The following is a 22,422-nucleotide window of genomic DNA, read 5'->3' on the forward strand; positions in this document are numbered from 1 at the left end:
TTACGGAAAGGTGCTCGAGGACCACCTGGAATGCCGTCGCGTACCACCGGTTGGGAAACACTGCCCTAAGAAGTTTGGAAACCACTGGTCGAACAAACAACTTACTGGTTTCTTAAGTTGTGATATGGAATTTGCAATCTTACAGATTCTACCACTTGTCATCTTACAATCCCACAGAGACAGATTCTCAATCCACTGAATACATGAAGCAATAGCAGATGCACTTTCATCATCAACTGTGTTGTTACCAAGATCCAACGACGTCATCTGAAACAAATGAGAAATTGCTGGAATCAGATTTTATTTAAACAATATCATTGTTATCAATTATGACATCACAGAGCCAGAACAATCACTTGGTGAATTTAATCGTTGAGCTCCGGTAGCTCAGTCAGTTAGAGAAAGAACCCGAATTACACATGGCTCCAACTTAGTAACACGTTTGTAACATTGGTAGGTGTGATATGCTTGCAATGCCACGAGACCCAAAAAAATCAAATGGCTTTTTACAAGAAATAAACAAACTTATTGAAGATTTTGAATTTGCTCTTCTGGGGTTTAATAAAGGGGAGTGTACAAACATTGTGTAGGAATTTTCAATTTTGTTAAACCTTAATCGTTTGCCTTCACTATTTTTAATAAAAGACGGTTTGTGCAACGGTGTTACGTCAACGAAAACTGAAACGCATATTTTGTGGTGGTGCGTGCGGCATAGTTTTAATTGCTTAAACTACTAACAAAGTTTTTATCAATATTTTGTAACCTGTTATAATATAAACCCAGAAGAAGTTTGAATGTACGGGCAAAAAGGTCATGTCAAATAGTAATCATTAGTGCGGAACGCTTTTGTCGACAAAACACTTTTAGATTCGACCAAAATTATGACAGATTTCAAACCAAAGTAGTGTAACCAGTAATTTTGTTTTAATATAACTTTATCTTAAACAAAATAAACTTAGGTTTGGCGAACGATTCCAAATCATCCAAGTGTGCCATGACCCTAAGACAGTGATTCCCAACCTTTTTGTGGTTGCGTACAACTTGAAGGTAAAACAATTTCGAGGCGTGCCACCTAGTTCAGTGTTACAAAGTAACCTAGGGGATGAAGTAACGAACATTTCGGGATCACTTACGGTTTTTTCAATTCGAACTATATCCGCTAATTACGAAAAGGTGCTCGCGTATCACCTGGAATGCCGTCGCGCACCACCGGTTGGGAAACACTGCATTAAGAAGTTTTGAAACCACTGGTCTAACATACAACTTACTGGTTTCTTAAGTTGTGATATGGAATTTGCAATCTTACAGATTCCACCACTTGTCATCTCACAATTATCCAGAGACAGATTCTCAATCCACTGAATACATGAAGCAATAGCAGATGCACTTTCATCGTCAACTGTGTTGTGATCAAGTTTCAACGACGTCATCTGAAACAAATGAAAAATTGCTGGAATCAGATTTTATGTCAACAATATCATTGTTATCAATTATGACATCACAGAGCCAGAACAATCACTTGGTGAATTTAATCGTTGAGCTCCGGTAGCTCAGTCAGTTAGAGAAAGAACCCGAATTACACATGGCTCCAACTTAGTAACACGTTTGTGACTTTGGTCGCAGTTATATGCTTGCAATGCCACGAGACCCAATAAAACCAAATGGCTTATTACAAGAAATAAACAAACTTATTGAAGATTTTGAATTTGCTCTTCTGGGGTTTAATAAAGGGGAGTGTACAAACATTGTGTAGGAATTTTCAATTTTGTTAAACCTTAATCGTTTGCCTTCAATATTTTTAATAAAAGACGTTTTGTGCAACGGTGTTACGTCAACGAAAACCTAAACGCATATTTTGCGGTGGTGCGTGTGCCATAGTTTTATTTGCTTACACTACTCACAAAGTATTTGTCAATATCTTGTAACCTGTTATAATATAAACCCAGAAATAGTTTGAATGTTCGGGCAAAAAGGTCATGTGAAATAGTAATCATTAGTGCGGAACGCTTTTGTCGACAAAACACTTTTAGATTCGACCAAAATGATGACAGATTTCAAACCAAAGTAGTGTAACCAGTAATTTTGTTTGAATAAAACTTCATCTTAAACAAAATAAAGTTAGGTTTGGCGAACGATTCCAAATCATCCAAGAGTGTCATGACCCTACGACAGTGATTCCCAACCTTTTTGTGGTTGCGTACAACTTGGAGGTAAAACAATTTCGACGTGTACCACCTAGTTGAGTGTTACAAAGTAACCTAGGGGATGAAGTAACGAACATTTCGGGATCACTTGCGATTTTTCAATTCGAACTATATCCGCAAATTACGGAAAGGTGCTCGCGTACCACCTGGAAAGCTGTCGCGTACCACTGGTTTCAAAACACTGCCCTAAGAAGTTTGGAAACCACTGGTCTAACATACAACTTACTGGTTTCTCAAGTTGTGATATGGAATTTGCAATCTTACAGATTCCACCACTTGTCATCTCACAATCCCACAGAGACAGATTCTCAATCCACTGAATACATGAAGCAATAGCAGATGCACTTTCATCATCAACTGTGTTCCCATCAAGATTCAACGACGTCATCTGAAACAAATGAAAAAATTACTGGAATCAGTTTTTATGTCAACAATATCATTGCTATCAATTATGACATCACCAAGGAAGAACAATCACTTGGTGTATTTAATCGTTGAGCTCCTGTAGCTCAGTCAGTTAGAGAAAGAACCCGAATTACACATGGCTCCAACTTAGTAACACGTTTGTGACTTCGGTTGCAGTTATATGCTTGCAATGCTGCGAGAACCAATAAAACCAAATGGCTTATTACAAGAAATAAACAAACTTATTGAAGTTTTTGGATTTGCCCTTCTAGAGTTTATTAAGCGCACAAATTTTGTGTAGGAATTTTCGTATGTTGTGATTTTGAATTACTGTTACTTGTGATCGAGCTTTACAAACTACCAATGCTTGCGTCTGCGCTACTGTTGCAATAAAAGACGGTGTGTGTAACTGTGTTACGCTACTGAAAACTGAAACTAATGTTTTGCGGTGGTGCGTGCGGCATAGTTTTATCTGAATTTACTGAAGTCAATAAAAATACAAACAAAAATATTGTTTTTTTATAAAGTTGCCCGATGCAACCCTGAGCAGCCTTATTTCTTGTGAGTCCGGACCTACTACATGCCACTCCACTAAACCGAAATGCGCCCCAATGCTGGTGTCAAAAGCAGAGGACATAAGGTGTCACTTGACGGCAAATACATTGTGTGCATTCAAAAACAAGCACACATTCAAACCAGGAGTGTGCAAACGAAAAGCAAACATTTTTTCGTCCAGTGTATCGGCACCTGGTAAACTCCCAGGGCATCGCAGATTATATTGTTTTTATCTTATAGTTGGTAAATATTTGTGTCAAATTACGCCATTGTTTACATTCTTTTTCGTTTTAAATTACGACAATGAAAGGGTTGCAGCTTCTGCGATACACCAAATTTGTAAGTTTCGTGCACAAGCACTCAAAAGAGAAAAAATCTGGAACGTCATAGGCATGACTCTAATTGTCCAGTGTTCTTGTGGAGATGTGTGGTTGTACATTGATGCGCATTTTCGGCTTGCGATTTTCCACCCCGGAATTGTTTGTGTTTTTTGTGCTTTCTTATATTTACCGTGTTGTTTACACTCACCCACTTTGTCCTAAAGAGGGTCGATTGATATTGCTTGGGTGCGTGGGCCTCTTGTACCCCTCCCCCTGTATACGACTATGCGTGTTGGTATTATATGATGCAATATGAAAGGTGTCATCCCGAATTTCACATGGCTCCAACTTAGTAACACGTTTGTGACTTCGGTTGCAGTTATATGCTTGCAGTTCCACGAGACCCAATAAAATCAAATGCCTTATTACAAGAAATAAACAAAGTTATAAAGGTTTTGAATTCGTCCTTTTGGGGTTTAAAAAAGGGAATTGTACAAATACTGTGCAGGAATTTTCCTATTTTGCGATTTTGTAATAGCGTAATCGTTTGGAAACAAATCACGGATTTACTCATACTCATAACCCTGAGAATAAAGAGACTGGCCCAAATTGTTATTAACATTGTCATGTATAAAACGTTTCGGCAAGAACTTATACCATTAATTGTTTGCTTTCACTATTTTTTCAATAAAATACGGTTTGTGCAACTGTGTTACGTCAACGAAAACCTAAACGCATATTTTGCGGTGGTGCGTGTGCCATAGTTTTATTTGCTTACACTACTCACAAAGTATTTGTCAATATCTTGTAACCTGTTATAAACCCAGAAGAAGTTTGAATGTTCGTGTAAAACGGTCATGTGAAATGGTAATCATTAGTGCGGAACGCTTTTGTCGACAAAGCACTTTTAGATTCCACCAAAATGATGACAGATTTCAACCCAAAGTAGTGCAACCAGTATTTTTGTTTCAATAAACATTCTTCTTAAACACAATAAACTTAGGTTTGGCCAACGATTCCAAATCATCCAAGAATGTCATGATCCTAAGACAGTGATTCCCAAACTTTTTGTGGTTGCGTACAACTTGGAGGTAAAACAATTTCGACGCGTACCACCTAGTTGAGTGTTACAAAGTAACCTCGGGGATGAAGTAACGAACATTTTGAGATCACTTACGGTTTTCTAATTCGAAATATATCCGCAAATTACGGAAAGGTGCTCGCGTACCACCTGGAATGCCGTCGCGTACCACCGGTTGGGAAACACTGTCCTAAAAAGTTTGGAAACCACTGGTCTAACATACAACTTACTGGTTTCTGAAGTTGTGATATGGAATTTGCAATCTTACAGATTCCACCACTTGTCATCTCACAACGCCGCAGAGACAGATTCTCAATCCACTGAATACATGAAGCAATAGCAGATGCACTTTCATCATCAACTGTGATCAGACCAAGATTCAACGACTTCATCTGAAAGAAATTAAAAATTACTGGAATCAGTTTTTATGTCAACAATATCATTGTTATCAATTATGACGTCACAGAGGCAGAACAATCACTTGGTGAATTTAATCGTTGAGCTCCGGTAGCTCAGTCAGTTAGAGCAGGTTTTCCCAAACTTTTTTGGCCGCGGACCCCTAATCTTACGTCAGATTAATTTTCCCACGTAATTAGTGGAAAATAATTGTCCCCTATACGTATTGTAAAGCTTACGAAATCACTCAAGTTATGAATTACTGCAGTGAATGCTGCTTAGGCACTGTATGAAACGTACCAGTTGTGTTTTAAAAATATCTTTACTTGTGTAACGGTGTTGCGTTATCGAAAACTAAAACGCATGTTTTGCGGCGGTGCGTGCCCCATAGTTTCATTAGCTTTTACCAGTCGAATTCAGTAAATCGCAAACAAATATAACTGCTGGTACAATATTTGAAAACATCGACCTACCAGGTCTCATCAGTGCAACAGTGACTAAGCAGCCACAGACATGGACTATTCCATTTGGTGTACTACTGTCTGTAACTCACTTATCATTATTGCCTCATTGCTTGTACATATTATTTTACAAAAAGCAGGGTTTTACAATTGCTTGTTTGTATAATTGCGTTATCTTACTAAAAACCTTAAAAGTGTGTTTTTGCGTTGACACGTGCACCATAGTTTTCTTGCTTCTACTTTGGAAGATAATGCTTAAATATGGAGTCGAGTGGACGTGGAAACTCTGCTTGGACACCTGAATTCCATTAAAACGAGTATCGAGTTCACAATGGAACGGGAATACGTCGGGGTGATATCATTTTTTGATGTTTACATTTAAAGAGAGAACCGGGGGCTAAAGGTGACGAAGGGTGCTTGTACATATATTTTTTAAGAAATGCCAGGTTTACGAAATGCTACATTTTTGCAAGGCCTCCCTAGTGTTTGAACGCCCGCCTGTCAGACAGCGTGCTTTGGTTTCGCATCCCAAGATCGTACAGGAGATGCGTTCGATGCTGTAGGTGTGATCGCATACCATGTGCTGACTGCGACGGTGTATACATTGACGAAACTGGCCGCGCCCGACGAACAACGCAAAAGGAACACAAACGCGACGCGGCCAACCGCGATACAGCGTTGTCGCAACATGTAGCGCAGTAATTCCCAACCTTTATGTGGTTGATTACCACTTGGAGGTAAAACAATTTCGACGCGTACCACCTAGTTGAGTGTTACAAAGTAACCTAGGGGATGAAGTAACAAACATTTTGAGATCACTTACGATTTTTCAAATTCGAAATATATCCGCAAATTACGGAAAGGTGCTCGCGTACCACCTGAATGCCGTCGCGTACCACCGGTTGGGAAACACTGATGTAGCGAATACGGGTGAATTTGGGGAAAACCGAGTTTAAAGAAGAAATATACAAGTTCAAACGGATGGTTAACGAATAAATGCACTCGCGCTTTAATGTTAAAAAGCAGACATTTTTACTTCCAGTGTGTCGACGCCTGGTAAACTCCCTAGCACTGGCGTGGAGTACGAGACTTCGGCTTTTGTCGGTTTGAACCGCGGCAAAAATGAAGGCGCATTTCACTGCTGTTTAAACGTTCTTAACACGCAGTTTCGTTTTCCTCGTATTGGCGATCTACAATAACGCAACAAGCGAAACGTTTGTGACGCACACGTGGAAGGAAGAATTTATCATTTGTGTAGAGCAAAATTGACTACCGAGTTCGCCGCGAAAACATTTATTTAAAACCACGTTTTGTTTTGTCCAGTTTTTCGGTCGGAGATTACATAGCTCGCCGGCCATAAAAATGGTTAACATTGAAGACTCCATAACTTGTATATTATGGCGTTCAAACAACCTTGTAAGGTTAGCATTAATATTCGCCGCACCCCGGTGATGTGCAAAACTTTACGCCTCTGCTCCCAAGGCATCGTAGATTTTAATTAATTTATCTAGTTAAATTACGCTATTGTTTACATTCTTGGTTGTTTTAAATTACGACAATGAAAGGGTTGCAGCTTCTGCGATACACCAAATTTGTAAGTTTCGTGCACGAGCACTCAAAAGAGAAAAAATCTGGAACTTTATAGGCTTGATTCAAATTGTCCAGTGTTCTCGTGGAGATGTGTGGTTGTACGTTGATGCGCATTTTCGACTTGCTACTTCCCACACCCGCTCCGCCTTCCCTTTTGTGCTTTTCGCGCTTTCTTATATTTACCTTGTTGTTTACATTCACGCACTTTGTTCTGAAGAAGGTCGATTGCATGACGACAGAAACGTCGATCAACTAAATTTTACCCCAAGAATTTCAAAATTGATTAAATATGCTTGAAAATATTTGGAACAAATTTTTTTTAACTCAATACGCATTTGTGCAGAAAAAAAATGATATATTTTCATATAAGGTTGCCAGCTAATAGATATTGCTTGGGAGCGTGGGCCTCTTGTACCCCCTCCCTCTGAATACGACTATGCGTGTTGGTTTCATATGTTACAACATGGAAGGTGTTGTAGCGCTCACTTTACCGCATTAAAACGAAGCGGATTAAATTCCTTTTTTCGCCGCGTTTCTCTTTTGCGGGTGTTGCGTGGACTCGTGGCGTCATTCTTCAACTTTGGCAATGCAATCAAGCAGCACAACGCTTTAGTGTCATCTCGAATTACACATGGCTTACTAACACGTTTGTGATTTTGGTCATAGTTATATGCTTGCATTTCCACGAAAGTCAATAAAACTATTACAAGGAATAAACAAACATATTTTTGCATTCGCCCCTTTAATTTTTTTTATTAATGGGTAGAGCACAAATATGTTCAAGGAATATTCGTATTCATATGCAGAGCTTTTTTATTACGGTTACTTGAGAGCAAACATTACAAACCACCAATGTCTGCGTCTGCGCTATTTTTGAAATAAATTACGGTTTGTGTAACTGTGTTACGTTATAGCGAAAACTGAAGCGCATGTTTTGCGGCGGTGCGTGAGTCATAGTTTTTTTTTGCTTTTACTTTGAAGTAAGGTCTGGGAAATATTGAAACCAAATACAGATAGGAATAAAACGCATATTGGTAGTCAATGAAAATTCCAACAAAAATTGTTATTTGATATAAATTTGCCCGATGCCACCCTGAGTAAATTGTAAGTCAGACAATGAGTGTTGCTTGTTAGTCCGGACCTACTGGATCCCAGTCACCTAAACCTAGATACTCCCATGTATGCTAGTATCAGAAGATTACTACACAAGGTGTCAATAAAAGCAAATACACTGTTTGGGTTAGAAAAACATATATTTAAATACTATCGTCATTCTGGCAGAATCAAAAAAAATTTATGCCCATAAGCGTTCCGCGTTAATGATTACAATTTCACATGACCGTTTAACACGAACATTCAAACTTCTTCCGGGATTGCAGTACAACAGGTTACATTTTATATCTCAATAAAAACTTTGTTCAAAAACGTTATGTCACACAAATATAACGATGTCGAATTCCGAAGTATTAAATCAGAATGACTTTAATATAACGATCCTTTGGGGGTGACATCACTTTCAATCAAATGCCAAACCACTTTCCGCTCAACAGATTTTGTAAAAAATCTTTCTATTTGTCAAGAATTTAGTGCTAATTAGCGTAAGAGTAATTAAAATCTTTAAAGATCCCAGACAAAGCAAACAGCGTGAAATGCACGGTGTTTGTAGTCATTCTGATAAAATACTTCGGACTTTATTGTAATCATTGGTGCGGAGCGCTTTTAACGATAAAACATTTTTTTTATTCTGCCAGACATTTTTTTAACATTTTTTTTTTATTACGATTTAAATTCAAACCACGGTAGTGCAACCGGTATTGTTGTTTTAATTTAACTTTTCCTAAACAGAATAAAGTTATGTGTGGTGAACGAATCCAAAACAAGTGTGTCGTGACCCTAAAAAGTTTGGAAACCACTGGTCTAACATACAACTTACTGGTTTCTTGAGTTTTGATATGGAATTTGCAATCTTCCAGATTCCATCACTTGTCATCTTACAATCATCCAGAGACAGATTCTCAATCCACTGAATACATGAAGCAATAGCAGATGCACTTTCATCATCAACTGTGATCTCATCAAGATTCAACGACGTCATCTGAAACAAATGAAAAATTACTGGAATCAGTTTTTATGTCAACAATATCATTGTTATCAATTATGACGTCACAGAGGCAGAACAATCACTTGGTGAATTTAATCATTTAGCTCCGGTAGCTCAGTCAGTTAGAGAAAGAACCCGAATTACACATGGCTCCAACTTAGTAACACGTTTGTGACTTTGGTCGCAGTTAGAGTAGGTTTTCCCAAACTTTTTTGGCCGCGGACCCCTAATCTTACGTCAGATCATTTTTCCCACGTAATCAGTGGAAAATAATTGTCCCCTATACGTATTATACAGCTTACGAAACCACTCAAGTTATAAATTACTGCAGTGAATGCTGCTTACGCACTGTATGAAACGTGCCAGTTGTGTTTAAAAATATCTTTACGGACCCCCGTGCAGTCATTGCGGACCCCAATTTCGGAACCCCTGAGTTAGAGAAAGAACCCGAAATGTTTGTGGAGATGTGTGGTTGAACGTTGATGCGCATTTTCGGCTTGCTTACTCCTTTCGTCTTTCTTCTTTCCACGTCCCCTTGGGGTTTTTTCGCGCTTTCTTGTATTTACAGTGTTGTTTACACTCACGAACTTTGTCCTGACGAAGATTGATTGCATGACGACAGAAACGTCGATCAAATAAATTTGACACACAAGCTTCAAAAATTGATTAAATAATGCTTGAATATGATTGGGACCAAAAATTATTTAACTGAATACGAAGTTGTGTTTTTTTTACAAGGTTTCCAGCTGATAGATTTTGCTTGGAAGTTTGGGCCTCTTGTACCCCCTCCCTCTGGGTACGACTATGCGTGTTGGTATCACGAGATGCAATATGGAAGGTGTCACTGGAGATGCATTGTTTGAAGTTTGGGTAAAAGTAAAACATTCATGTAAACTAGGGTTGTGCAACCTGTGGCTCGTGGATTGAAATTCTGCTGCCCGCTATAACTCAAAAAAATATTTTAAACTGGTCCTACTACGTAGAAATGTTCCAGGACACGTCATCAAGCAATCAGTCATGCATGAAGGTTAATATTAGGGCCAAGCGTTGAGCATAGACGCGTGAAATACTCATTTCGCAAGGATAATTAAATTTTCTGCTATAAAGGCAAGACTCATTTCACTTTAGAATCATTCTATTATTTTGTGCTATTTGAAAATACAACATTGGCGATGGGGATAACTTTGAATTACCCCTAACTGCTGAACGTAACAAAACTACAGAGAAAATTTTTGAACATGTACAAAAGCAGATGGACACGCAGGAGTGACGTCACCAGGAGCAAATGAATGTAATGCTGAAGCTTATTAGAAGATGAATGTTAGGACGGAAACGTTTTATTGTTCGTGAGTGGTTCAAGTTCAGGAGTGAGTGGTTCAAGTTCAATTTACAAAGCCAGGAGAAACCATAAGCACTGCGGACAAGATTCGTTTGTTCCGTGATTAACAAGACAATGTTAAAGGCTATGTTTAAGGTCAAGAATGACGAACCGAAGTTCGTTTTTGTGGAAACTGAAACAGTTTTTGGTCCTGAAAGGGACTCCTCCGTCCATAAGTTAAAAGGGGGCAAGACATAATTTTCCGGGACACCCCAAAGGACACGTTAAAGTGCCACAGGTGCGGGAAATCTGGACATTTTGCATCGACCTGTCGTATTAAAAACTCGAGGTGTAATTTCTGCAAACGCAAAGGTCATCTACAAGCTGTGTGTCGTTAGAAGAACCAGATTTCAAGTGTGAGGTTGGTGACCTCTGTTAACTGCAAAACGGTGCCCAATTCCACTTGTTGACTTCTTCAAATCGTTCAAGGTGGAAGTCGATACCCCTGCAGGTGGTAACATTTTGTTAACTAACGTTTTGAAAAGCACTGGACGATCGAAGCTTGAGGCCACTAGCGTTTCTTACCGATCTGCCTCCAGTCTTCCCCTGAATATTATTTCATGCCGGTTGAAGGTTTACGTTCCAAATGAAGACATCACGAGCGTGCTTACGTTTTGCGTAACACGGCTTGACAATTGAGAGTATTCTGGGAAGAGACTCCTTTAAGGAACTGAAGATTTTTCTGGACAACATTTTGTATGGAACAAGAAAGCTGTCCACAAAGTTGGTGTCTGGAATTGAATCGCATAAAGATGTCCAACAAGATTGCAAGAGAATTTGCATGGATTTTCCTAATTTGTTTAAAGAAGTGTTGGAAACGTTACAAGGCGTCGAGTTAAAGGTGCAGTTCAAGCACAACCCAACTCCAGTATATCACAAACCAAGGCAGGTTCCGTTTGCTCCGCTTGACGATTTGAACCAACGTTACGAAGCAGGAATTCGAATCAGAAAATGGACGTCAGCAGGGGAACACCGGTAGTTCCAGTAAGGAAGTATTCATGACCAGGTCGGACATCTGGTAAAGTGTGTGGCGATTACTCGGTGACAGTTAATCCCCAACTAGACACACACCGCCAACCGCTGCCGTTACCAAGTGATTTGATGCAACAATTGGGAGTAGGGTACGATTTTACCAAGAAAGACCTGTCAGACGCTGTCAGTTGAAAAAATGTAAATTCGCACCTTGGGCATCTTCTCACCATAGAGGGTAGAAAAGCAAGGTCGACGTATCACAAAAATGCTCCCAACTGAAACTGTGTCGACCCTCCGATCATTTTTGGGTGCTCTTCAGTTTTACAGCATGTTTCTACCCCCGGAATTTTCAGCAGTCGCAGAACCGTTGTTCCGGCCAACGAACAAAGGCAGTTACTTGGAGGTGGCAGAAGAAAGAACAAGAAGTTTTTAAGAAATTCAAACATCTTCTTTCATCAGACAATGTTCTCACACATTTTGATCCAAGCCTTCCGATTGGAATAACATGTGGTGCATCCAGTGTAGAAATTGGTGCAGTTTTATTTCGTGGCGGATGGAAGTGAATGGCCCATTTGAAATATTTCAAAAACAATCGCTGAATGTCAGAGGAGATACAGCCATATCCAGAAGGAAGCTTTGGCAAGTGTGTTCGCCATTCGCAAGTTTTTTCAGTTTCTTTTCAACCAAAAATTTATTTTGATGACTATCCACAAACCCTTGTCGTTGATTTTCGGACCGACGAAGGCTGGTCCAACGTTCGCAGTAAATCGTTGGCAAGATGGGCGATGCTACTCAACCAGTTCTCTTATGATATTGAGTACAGAAAAACTTCCGACATTCACAATAATGCTGACGCTTTCAGTCGTCTTCCAGCTGGAAAGTATCGCACATTTAATGAGGAGGAAACCGCCTTTTATACGCACACGGTATGTGCGATTACTACCAAGTCAAGTGAAGCTCGCAGACGTAACCGCTATTATGAAAGAAACGGCCAAAGACCGGATTCTGTCCGAGGTCATGAGGTAAACTCAAGAAGGTTGGCAAAATTAACACTTCGACAAGGAAAGTTCGCTCAGTCGTTACAGTCAGATTACAGATTCCTAAGCGTCAGTCATGGTTGGTTAATGTACGGCTGCAGAGTTGTGATACCTGCAAAACTTCAACCCGAAGTTTCCAAGTTGTTGCATCATGGTCACTTGGGAATGCAAAAGATGAAGCGATTGGTAAGAAAAGCTGATACAGGGTCAAATATTGACAAAGACATCATGGATACGTGTCGCAAATGCCACAACCGTGCCGAGCATCAAAATGCTTCACCGAAAGCTTCATTGTATCCTTGGGTTTTACCTAAAAACTTTGGTGTCGACCACATGAGGGCAATGCCAATGACTTTATGGTTATTCGACAAGACAACTTCTCAACAATCGGAAAATGAGTACAAAAATTGACGCGCTTATACCTTCAACCCCTCATATTGGTCAGGATAAATTGTCGAGAGGAACTTAAGCTGCTAAATCGACAAAACGTCGCAGTGCACGGACTGCATATAAAGTAGGGATGCCATGCAACCCATTGCACTACCACTCCAGAACATCCAAATGTGTCGTGACCCTAAAACGTTTGGAAACCACTGGTCTAACATACAACTTACTGGTTTCTCAAGTTGTGATATGGAATTTGCAATCTTACAGATTCCACCACTTGTCATCTTACAATACCACAGAGACAGATCCTCAATCCACTGAATACATGAAGCAATAGCAGATGCACTTTCATCATCAACTGTGTTCCCACGAAAATTCAACGACTTCATCTGAAATTATTTCACATACAAATTAGTTACAAGCATACAACTATTGATTTTTCCCATGAATATTTTACCGTAACTTCAAATATATCCAGGTTTCACATGAATACTTTTGTTAGTAAAATTAATAAAGTCGTCTTAATTTCCTGTCCCCCAACTATTCTTCGTGAAAAACCAATTACCTGATTCAACTACAAACTGGGGGATATGCCAAAACGAACACGAACCCGAATAGATTCTGCAAATGTCAGCTTGATTTTAATATTCATGTGAAGCTGAATAACAAGTGATATTCCAGAGCAAATATTTATTAGGGCGTATAATGATAGTTTTGTGATATAGCGTATTATGAAATTTATATAATGCTATAACCGTATTATAATTATGGTGATTGCAACAAATTTCTGTAATCAGTCGCAGCCTGAGCAACATACTTGCACGCATCATACAGGCCAAGCTACTGGTAACGTCACACTTCACAGACGTATATATTGTCATCACTCAATGACAAGTTTCCACCGGTGTACCGACACTTGCTAGGAAATTATGCCGTTAAACATCGCGCACTCCAAAAACCATGATAACCCGTGTGGTTACTGATAATTGTACAGTGCAGGAGTGTCATTCGCCCTTTCTTATCGTTTTTTCACTTCTTTTTCTTTTGTAGCGTTTTTTCTTTGTTTCTGTGCCTCAACTTTGTCCACATTGCTTAACTTACATTTCCTACCTTCTGATGAAGGCTGCTGCATAACAGCCAAAAAGTTAAGAAACGTCGATTGGTGAATAATAAACGTGATACATAAAAAAGCACCGATAAAACCACAAGGATTATCATGTCAAACGTCCATTCATGACCACTAAACTGGAGTCTTTGTCAATTTGGGACATCCCCACCATACACAACTGCAATGTGACAGGAAAAATCTCATGTGTGACTTCAAGATATTTATCGGTCACCACATTTCCAATATATAACAATTTGCTAAGGTTAAGGCATATTGCCAAATGCTCAGTTTTGACCAATTCAGCAAATATACCTTCTGTTTTATTGCTTCAGCCACTTCTCGTATCCCATCTCCTTCAACATTTCTCATAGTAAGTTCAAGTGTGGGAGGAAATAAATGTAAAACACACGACAAAGCTAAAGCTTCTTCATCACCTTCCACTGTAAGCTCGTTTGGAATGGAATTAATCTGAGAATAACATGTCGGTTTACACAAAGTTGTTTAACCACTAAATATGAATATTTCGAAAAAAATTGTTGCTTTGTCAACACAAATGACTGGATAAAGTGTCATATGTTAATTTGAATTAAACATATGTAAACAAAGTAACCTAAGTAAAATCCTGACTTACAGACAAGTTTATTTTACAATGCTTACAAACCTCAAACACTGAATCAACAAATTTGGTTGTTATGTCCTCTTTCTTCACTGAAGTCTGAAAAAACAAATTAATCGTCGTCATTCAGTACATATTGACAAATAACAGCAGGGCTGACATAGAATGTTATGTAAAACAGAAAAACTAGCAAGCTATTGAAAAATGTTTTATGCAGTTCTTTGTAAATGCATCTACAATAGTACCATTCCCTCATTTACTAGAAGTGTTTTTAATTTTTTCTTGGCAAAATGATAAGCCTGGTAACCTTTGAAATGCAAGAAATAAGATCACATTTTCCAATCACATGGACGCCATTCTCTGATATTTTAAACTTGGACGTGTAAAGCTTGTTAACATTTTTGTGGAAAGCTTCATCCATGATCAATGGTAATTGAGATTTTGAAACCAGAGTTCCACTGATATCCAAAGATTCCATCTGTAATGATTGGAATATGTGGTTTTACACAAAAAACATTTAAAAGCCAAACAATACTCTTGCTATTTTTGAAAAGGGCGATAAAAAAACTTTTAGGAATGCTTTTCAAAATTTAATTCTAGCAACCACTCATTCTCATGCACAAAATAATAATCACCCAAATTAATCAGTTTAGTAAACTAGCATAACTTGAAAATTCATATAATTTAGTACAGAGGTTGGAAACTTTGCAGCCACATGTGGATCCTTTAGATTTAATTCTAGTTTCATATGGCAACCTCATTCAAAACATTTTTTTTAGTTTGTGGAGTTTTTGTACATCCAAAAGTATGTTAACCACTTTAAACGTAGGTTTTGAATAACTGAAATTTAGTTTAGTACATAATCATGCTAACTTCAAACAGGCTTTAAACATTTCTAAGTTGTTGAATTAATTAAATTATGGGATGTATGTAAAACATATCAGTATGGATGTTTAAATATTGGAGAACTACTGGTCTAACAAACAACTTACTGGTTTCTTAAGTTGCGATATGGAATTTGCAATCTTACAGATTCCACCACTTGTCATCCAACAACCACCCAGAGACAGATTCTCAATCCACTGAATACATGAAGCAATAGCAGATGCACTTTCATCATCAACTGCGTTCCCATCAAGATTAAAGAATGCAATCTAAAATACAAATATGTTGATGTTCTAGTTCATGACAAAAGAATTTCTCAGTGACAACATCCCCGGCCAGCAATATTGGAAGTAACACTGGATGCAATCAATCCTGACATGAAATAATTGGTAAATCAAACTGTGAATACAACTAATAATATTTTACACAACAGAGTGAAAGTTAAAAATATAATGTAACAGGAAAAGTTTCCTAATAAAATTAACTTGGTTTCTGATGCTGCCAGGCATATTATCAATACCAAATGCTCTTTTGGCAATAAAATTTGCAAATATTGACGATTTTGTTGTTATACAACAACCTTTATCAGGATGTACTATCAATTTTAAGCCCTGACAAAAGTTGTTGCCAATAATAAGAATGTCATTATTCAAATGTTTTACTGCCAAAAAAACAATATGTGCCGACGATTCTAATCTAATTCAAAATGCCAAAAGTGTAGTTGTCCAAGTCTGACATTGAACTCCCATTTACTGCAGCAAACATGGTGACTAGTATATATAAATAAATGTATCCAAATATTTTTCATCTTCAAAGTCTATTCCATTACATTACCTCACTATGGTGTATCACCAGTTATAAGAATTATCACTTGAGCTGACAGAAAATAAAGTTTAAAATTAATGAAATTTACTTTACAAATTAAGCAGGCAGTACCCAATTAAAAAAGTAAATAATAATTTGAACCAACTTGCTAACTTCTCTTTAATTTGTGCATTCGTTAAAAATTCAGCAAATATACCTTCTGTTTTATTGCTTCAGCCACTTTTTGTATTAAGTCCCCACTAACTTCGTTCATAGTAAGTTCAAGGGTTGGAGGAAATAAATGTAAAACACACGACACAGCAAAAGCTTCTTCATCACATTCCACTCTAAGCTTGTTTGGGATGGAATTAATCTGGTAATAACATATCAGTTTACACAAAGTTGTTCAACCACTAAATATGGATATTTCCAAAAAAATATTTTTGTTAAGCAAAGCATTTGTCAACACAGATGACTGGATAAAGTTGCATATGCTAATTTGACTTAAACATATGTAAACAAAATAACCTAAGTAAAATCCAGATATACAGACAAGTTTATTTTAAAATGCTTACAAACCTCAAACACTGAATCAACAAATTTGGATGTTATGTCCTCTTTCTTCACTGAAGTCTAAAAAAAAACAAATCAATCGTTGTCAAACACTACGTATTAACAAACAACAGTAGGGCTGATGTAGAATATCAAGAAAAGCAAAAAAAAAATTAAAAAGGTTTGAAAAATGTTTTATGTAGTTCTTTGCAAATGCATCTACAATAGTAATATTCACTTATTCACTAAACGTGTTTTTAATTTTTTTCTTGGCAAAATATTAAATGCTGGTAACCTTTGAAATGCAAGAAATAAGATCACATTTTCCAATCACATGGATGCCGTTCTCTGATATTTGAAACTTGGTCGTGTATAGCTTGTTAACATTTTTGTGGAAAGCTTCATCCATGATCAATGGTAATTGAGATTTTGAAACCAGAGTTCCACTGATATCCAAAGATTCCATCTGTAATGATTGGAATATGTGGTTTTACACAAAAAACATTTAAAAGCCAAACAATACTCTTGCTATTTTTAAAAAGGGCGATAAAAACAATTTTAGGAATGCTTTTCAAAATTTAATTCTAGCAACCACTCATTCTCATGCACAAAATAATAATCACCCAAATTAATCAGTTTAGTAAACTACCATAACTTGAAAATTCATATAATTTAGTACAGAGGTTGGAAATTCACAACTTTGCAGCCACATGTGGATCCTTTAGATTTAATTCTAGTTTCATATGGCAACCTCATTCAAAACATTTTTTTTAGTTTGTGGAGTATTTGTACATCCAAAAGTATGTTAACCACTTTAAACGTAGGTTTTGAATAACTGAAATTTAGTTTAGTACATAATCATGCTAACTTCAAACAGGCTTTAAACATTTCTAAGTTGTTGAATTAATTAAATTATGGGATGTATGTAAAACATGTTTAAATATTGGAGAACTACTGTCTAACATACAACTTACTGGTTTCTTAAGTTGCAATATGGAATTTGCAATCTTACAGATTCCACCACTTGTCATCTCACAATCCCTCAGAGACAGATTCTCAATCCACTGAATACATGAAGCAATAGCAGATGCACTTTCATCATCAACTGCGTTCCCATCAAGATTAAAGAATGTAATCTAAAATACAAATATGTTGATGTTCTAGTTCATGACAAAAGAATTTCTCAGTGACAACATCCCCGGCCAGCAATATTGGAAGTAACACTGGATGCAATCAATCCTGACATAAAATAATTGGTAAATCAAACTGTGAATACAACTAATAATATTTTACACAACAGAGTGAAAGTTAAAAATATAATGTAACAGGAAAAGTTTCCTAATAAAATTAACTTGGTTTCTGATGCTGCCAGGCATATTATCAATACCAAATGCTCTTTTGGCAATAAAATTTGCAAATATTGACGATTTTGTTGTTATACAACAACCTTTATCAGGATGTACTATCAATTTTAAGCCCTGACAAAAGTTGTTGCCAATAATAAGAATGTCATTATTCAAATGTTTTACTGCCAAAAAAACAATATGTGCCGACAAATCTAGTCTAATTCAAAATGCCAAAAAAAAGTAGTTGTCCAAGTATGACCTTGAACTCCCATTTACTGCAGCAAACATGGTGACTAGTATATATAAATAAATGTATCCAAACATTTTTCACCTTTAAAGTCTGTTCCATTACATTACCTCACTATGGTGTATCACCAGTTATAAGAATTATCACTTGAGCTGACAGAAAATAAGGTTTAAAATTAATGAAACTTACTTTACAAATTAAGCAGGCAATACCCAAATAAAAAAGTAAATAATAATTTGAACCAACTTGCTAACTTCTCTTTAATTTGTGCATTCATTAAAAATTCAGCAAATATACCTTCTGTTTTATTGCTTCAGCCACTTCTTGTATTAAATCCCCACTAACTTCGTTCATAGTAAGTTCAAGGGTTGGAGGAAATAAATGTAAAACACACGACAAAGCAAAAGCTTCTTCATTACCTCTCACTGTAAGCTCCTTTGGGATGGAATTAATCTGGTAAAAAAATCTTAGTTTACATAAATTGTTCAACCACCAAATATGGATATTTACAAAAAAAATGTTTTTGTCAAGCATTTGTCAACACAAATGACTGGATAACGTTTCATATGTTAATTTGAATTAAACATATGTAAACAAAGTAACCTAAGTAAAATCCTGACTTACAGACTAGTTTATTATAACAACGCTTACAAACCTCAAATACTGAATCAACAAATTTGGTTGTTATGTCCTCTTTCTTTATTGAAGTCTGAAAAAAAAAAATCATTCGTTGTCAAACACTACGTATTAACAAATAACAGCAGGGCTGATGTAGAATGTAATATAAAACAAACAAAAAATTAAAAAGGTTTTAAAAAATGTTTTATGTAGTTCTTTGCAAATGCATCTACAATAGTGATATTTACTTATTCACTAAATGTGTTTTTAATTTTTTCCTTGGCAAAATATTAAATGCTGGTAACCTTTGAAATGCAAGAAATAAGATCACATTTTCCAATCACATGGATGCCCTCCTCTGATATTTGAAACTTGGACGTGTAAAGCTTGTTAACATTTTTGTGGACAGCTTCATCCATGATGAATGGTAATTGAGATTTTGAAATCAGATTTCCACTGATATCCAAAGATTCCATCTGTAATGATTGGAATATGTGGTTTTACACAAGCAACATTTGAAAGCCAAAAACATCTGTTGCTATCTTCAAAAAACAACGATAAACAAACTTTTAGAAACACAAGGTTCACAGGCTTCGCAGCCAAGGCATTGCAGCCAAGCTGGATCAGCCACTTTTCCCGACAAGTCTGAGCGAGATCTGAAAAATCAAGCTCCCGGTGAGGTTTGAACTCACGACCCTGGGCTAACCAGGCCCGACGCTCTACCAACTGAGCTACAGGAGCTCAGTGGCTTCACGAGGTATATTGTGGCCAAGGTACACTGGTGCACAAGCGCACAACTTGTCAGGCGACCTTCACATGCGTAAGCATGGCATTACTTCTGCTTTTAGAAACACTTTTCAAATTCCAGCAACCCATTGTTCCCGTGCAAACAATAACAACTGAATTTAATCAGTTAATATGTTAAAATTAGGATTAAAAATTATACAGTTTAGTTCAGAAGTTGGCAATCCACAGTTTTGCAGCCGCTTCCTGCTTTTTAGTTTGTGGAGTATCTCTGTAGGGATAGGCAATATACAATAACACACTGTTCTAGAACAGTTAAATCGAATCCAGAATACCGAATCCTATTCTGTTTTTGTTTTAGCTTGTGCACTAAAGCACAAAAAAAACATTTTTTTTACATGACTCCAACAACAAAACACAATCAAAGAATAAATTTATTGCACTGTAATAGATTTAGGCTCTCTATGTGCTTGCCTGCCAAGCGACAACGTAATTTTGTGGCTGTCAAACCTGCACGTCACAACCGTAGCACCTTATTTACTCGATTGTAAGCTGCGGCTTATAAAGTTGTTTAAGCAACCATTTCTGATGCTAACAATCAAGGGCGACTTGTATTACTCAATGTCAAGCAAATAATTTGTCTTCAGCTCTGAGTTTCAATGAAATTAACTTTTAACTTGCTCTGGCTTACCAGTACGTTTTTATCAAACATATTTATCAGTGTACCTGACAAAGAAGGCTTATATTAATTTTTTAAATACGGAAAGTTACCGTACATAGAAGAGAAATAACAAACCTATTATTCGGTTTGAACACAATTTGGATTCGGATAGTTTAAGATTCAAATCTTATGGATTCGCTATTCAGAATTACCCATCCCTACCTGAATATTTTAGTGTGGTTCCCTATTTCCGTATACCAAAAAAATATGCCTAACCAATTTAAACTTAGATTTTTGAGATCCGAAATCAAGTTTAGCACAAATCAATGCTTACTGGATTTCCTAAAGTTGATGGAAAAATCCTAAAGTTGATGACTTCATTGCAGTCATGCGAACAGATGTTGAAACATACATATAGAACCACTGGTCTAACAAACAACTTACTGGTTTCTCAAGTTGTGATATGGAATTTGCAATCTTACACATTCCATTACTTGTCATCCAGCAATATGGCAGAGACAGATTCTCAATCCGCTGAATACATGAAGCAATAGCAGATGCAATTTCATCATCAACTGTGTTTTCGTCAAGTTTCAATGATGCCATCTGAAAAGGGAAATTAAAAAGTATTATTGCCTTGTAAGATGACCCTATGTAGCTGCACAAGTATTCGGTTTTTGAACATTTTATTCACATCATGGGAGTGTACAATGTGCCATGGCCAAATTTTGATAATTATACCTGGTAATGTCTTAGACACATTTTTTCATATTCACTGAAAAAAATTGAATATTACTCATGTGGGGAAATACATTTTTATCCAGAACAGTTGTTGCTACTTTCATATGACCATATAAATTAGCTAACATGAACAGCTAAAGTTTTGGTCACAAAACTAAAAAAAAACTTACTGGTTTGTGAAGTTGTGATATGGAATATGCAATCTTAAAGAAATTATCACTTGACATCCAACAATTCCGCAGAGACAGGTTCTCAATCCACTGAATACATGAAGCAATAGCAGATGCACTTTCATCATCAACTGTGTTTTCGTCAAGTTTCAATGATGCCATCTGAAAAGGGAAATTAAAAAATATTATTGCCTTGTAAGATGACCCTATGTAGCTGCACAAGTATTCGGTTTTTGAACATTTTATTCACACCATGGGAGTGTACAATGTGCCATGGCCAAATTTTGATAATTATACCTGGTAATGTCTTAGACACATTTTTTCATATTTACTGAAATAAATGAATATTACTCGTGTGGGGAAATATATTTTTATCCAGAACAGTTGTTGCTGCTCTCATATGACCATATAAATTAGCTAACATGAACAGCTAAAATTTTGGTCACAAAACTCAAAAACAACTTACTGGTTTGTGAAGTTGTGATATGGAATATGCAATCTTAAAGAAATCATCACTTGTCATCTCACAATCCCCCAGTGACAGACTCTCAATCCATTGAATACATGAAGCAATAGCAGATGCACTTTCATCATCAACTGAGTGAAGTTCCAGCTCAGTCAACTGAAACGAATATTCACATATATCTTAGTGGTAAACATGGTGTCTTAAGCAAACTTATGTCTCATTGACAATTCCAAAAAAATGTTTTTAGTTCTTACAATAACAAAAAACTCTTAATATGATATATTGTCATACCTGTATATGTTGACATAACTGATTCAACAAAACTTTCAAACTTCCATGATAAAAATGACAAGTCCCTAAAATGTTTATGTTGTATGATTTTGGAGATTTGTTTAAAACACCAACAATGCTATGAACATCAGTTAGAAGTAATTTTCCTTTTAGACTAAATGTTACTGGCAACAAATTTAGAGTGTCTTCATCGAATTCTTTGTTGTCAGCTTCATGTAACCATGAGAAAATTCGCACAAGCATTTCTTCCTCAACTTCTTTTTGTAGTTCATCGTGACAGAACACC

At 36.8% G+C, this 22,422-nt stretch overlaps 1 protein-coding gene across 6 annotated transcripts in view; it reads right to left on the reverse strand.

Annotated features, from left to right (window-relative positions):
* LOC145894912 (uncharacterized) overlaps positions 1 to 22,422 on the reverse strand; it is a 425,937-nt gene that overhangs the window by 27,105 nt on the left and 376,410 nt on the right. For 5 of the 6 annotated variants that reach the window (XM_082983587.1, XM_082983586.1, XM_082983590.1 and 2 more), the window contains 14 exons: positions 17,827 to 17,988; positions 17,148 to 17,318; positions 16,880 to 16,933; positions 16,518 to 16,673; positions 15,604 to 15,765; positions 14,919 to 15,089; positions 14,657 to 14,710; positions 14,308 to 14,463; positions 13,115 to 13,276; positions 8,946 to 9,107; positions 4,796 to 4,957; positions 2,431 to 2,592; positions 1,269 to 1,430; positions 106 to 267 (listed from right to left, as the gene is read on the reverse strand). In XM_082983587.1, the coding sequence (XP_082839713.1) occupies positions 106 to 267; positions 1,269 to 1,430; positions 2,431 to 2,592; positions 4,796 to 4,957; positions 8,946 to 9,107; positions 13,115 to 13,276; positions 14,308 to 14,463; positions 14,657 to 14,710; positions 14,919 to 15,089; positions 15,604 to 15,765; positions 16,518 to 16,673; positions 16,880 to 16,933; positions 17,148 to 17,318; positions 17,827 to 17,988 (2,058 nt within the window). Of the gene's footprint in view, positions 1 to 105; positions 268 to 1,268; positions 1,431 to 2,430; positions 2,593 to 4,795; positions 4,958 to 8,945; positions 9,108 to 13,114; positions 13,277 to 14,307; positions 14,464 to 14,656; positions 14,711 to 14,918; positions 15,090 to 15,603; positions 15,766 to 16,517; positions 16,674 to 16,879; positions 16,934 to 17,147; positions 17,319 to 17,826; positions 17,989 to 18,742; positions 18,899 to 19,100; positions 19,155 to 19,368; positions 19,540 to 22,422 lie in introns of all 6 variants that reach the window. The other variant, XM_082983589.1, reaches the window with a different exon arrangement.

The sequence above is a fragment of the Ascidia mentula genome, chromosome 3, assembly GCF_947561715.1.
Source record: "Ascidia mentula chromosome 3, kaAscMent1.1, whole genome shotgun sequence".
Lineage (NCBI taxonomy): Eukaryota > Metazoa > Chordata > Ascidiacea > Phlebobranchia > Ascidiidae > Ascidia > Ascidia mentula.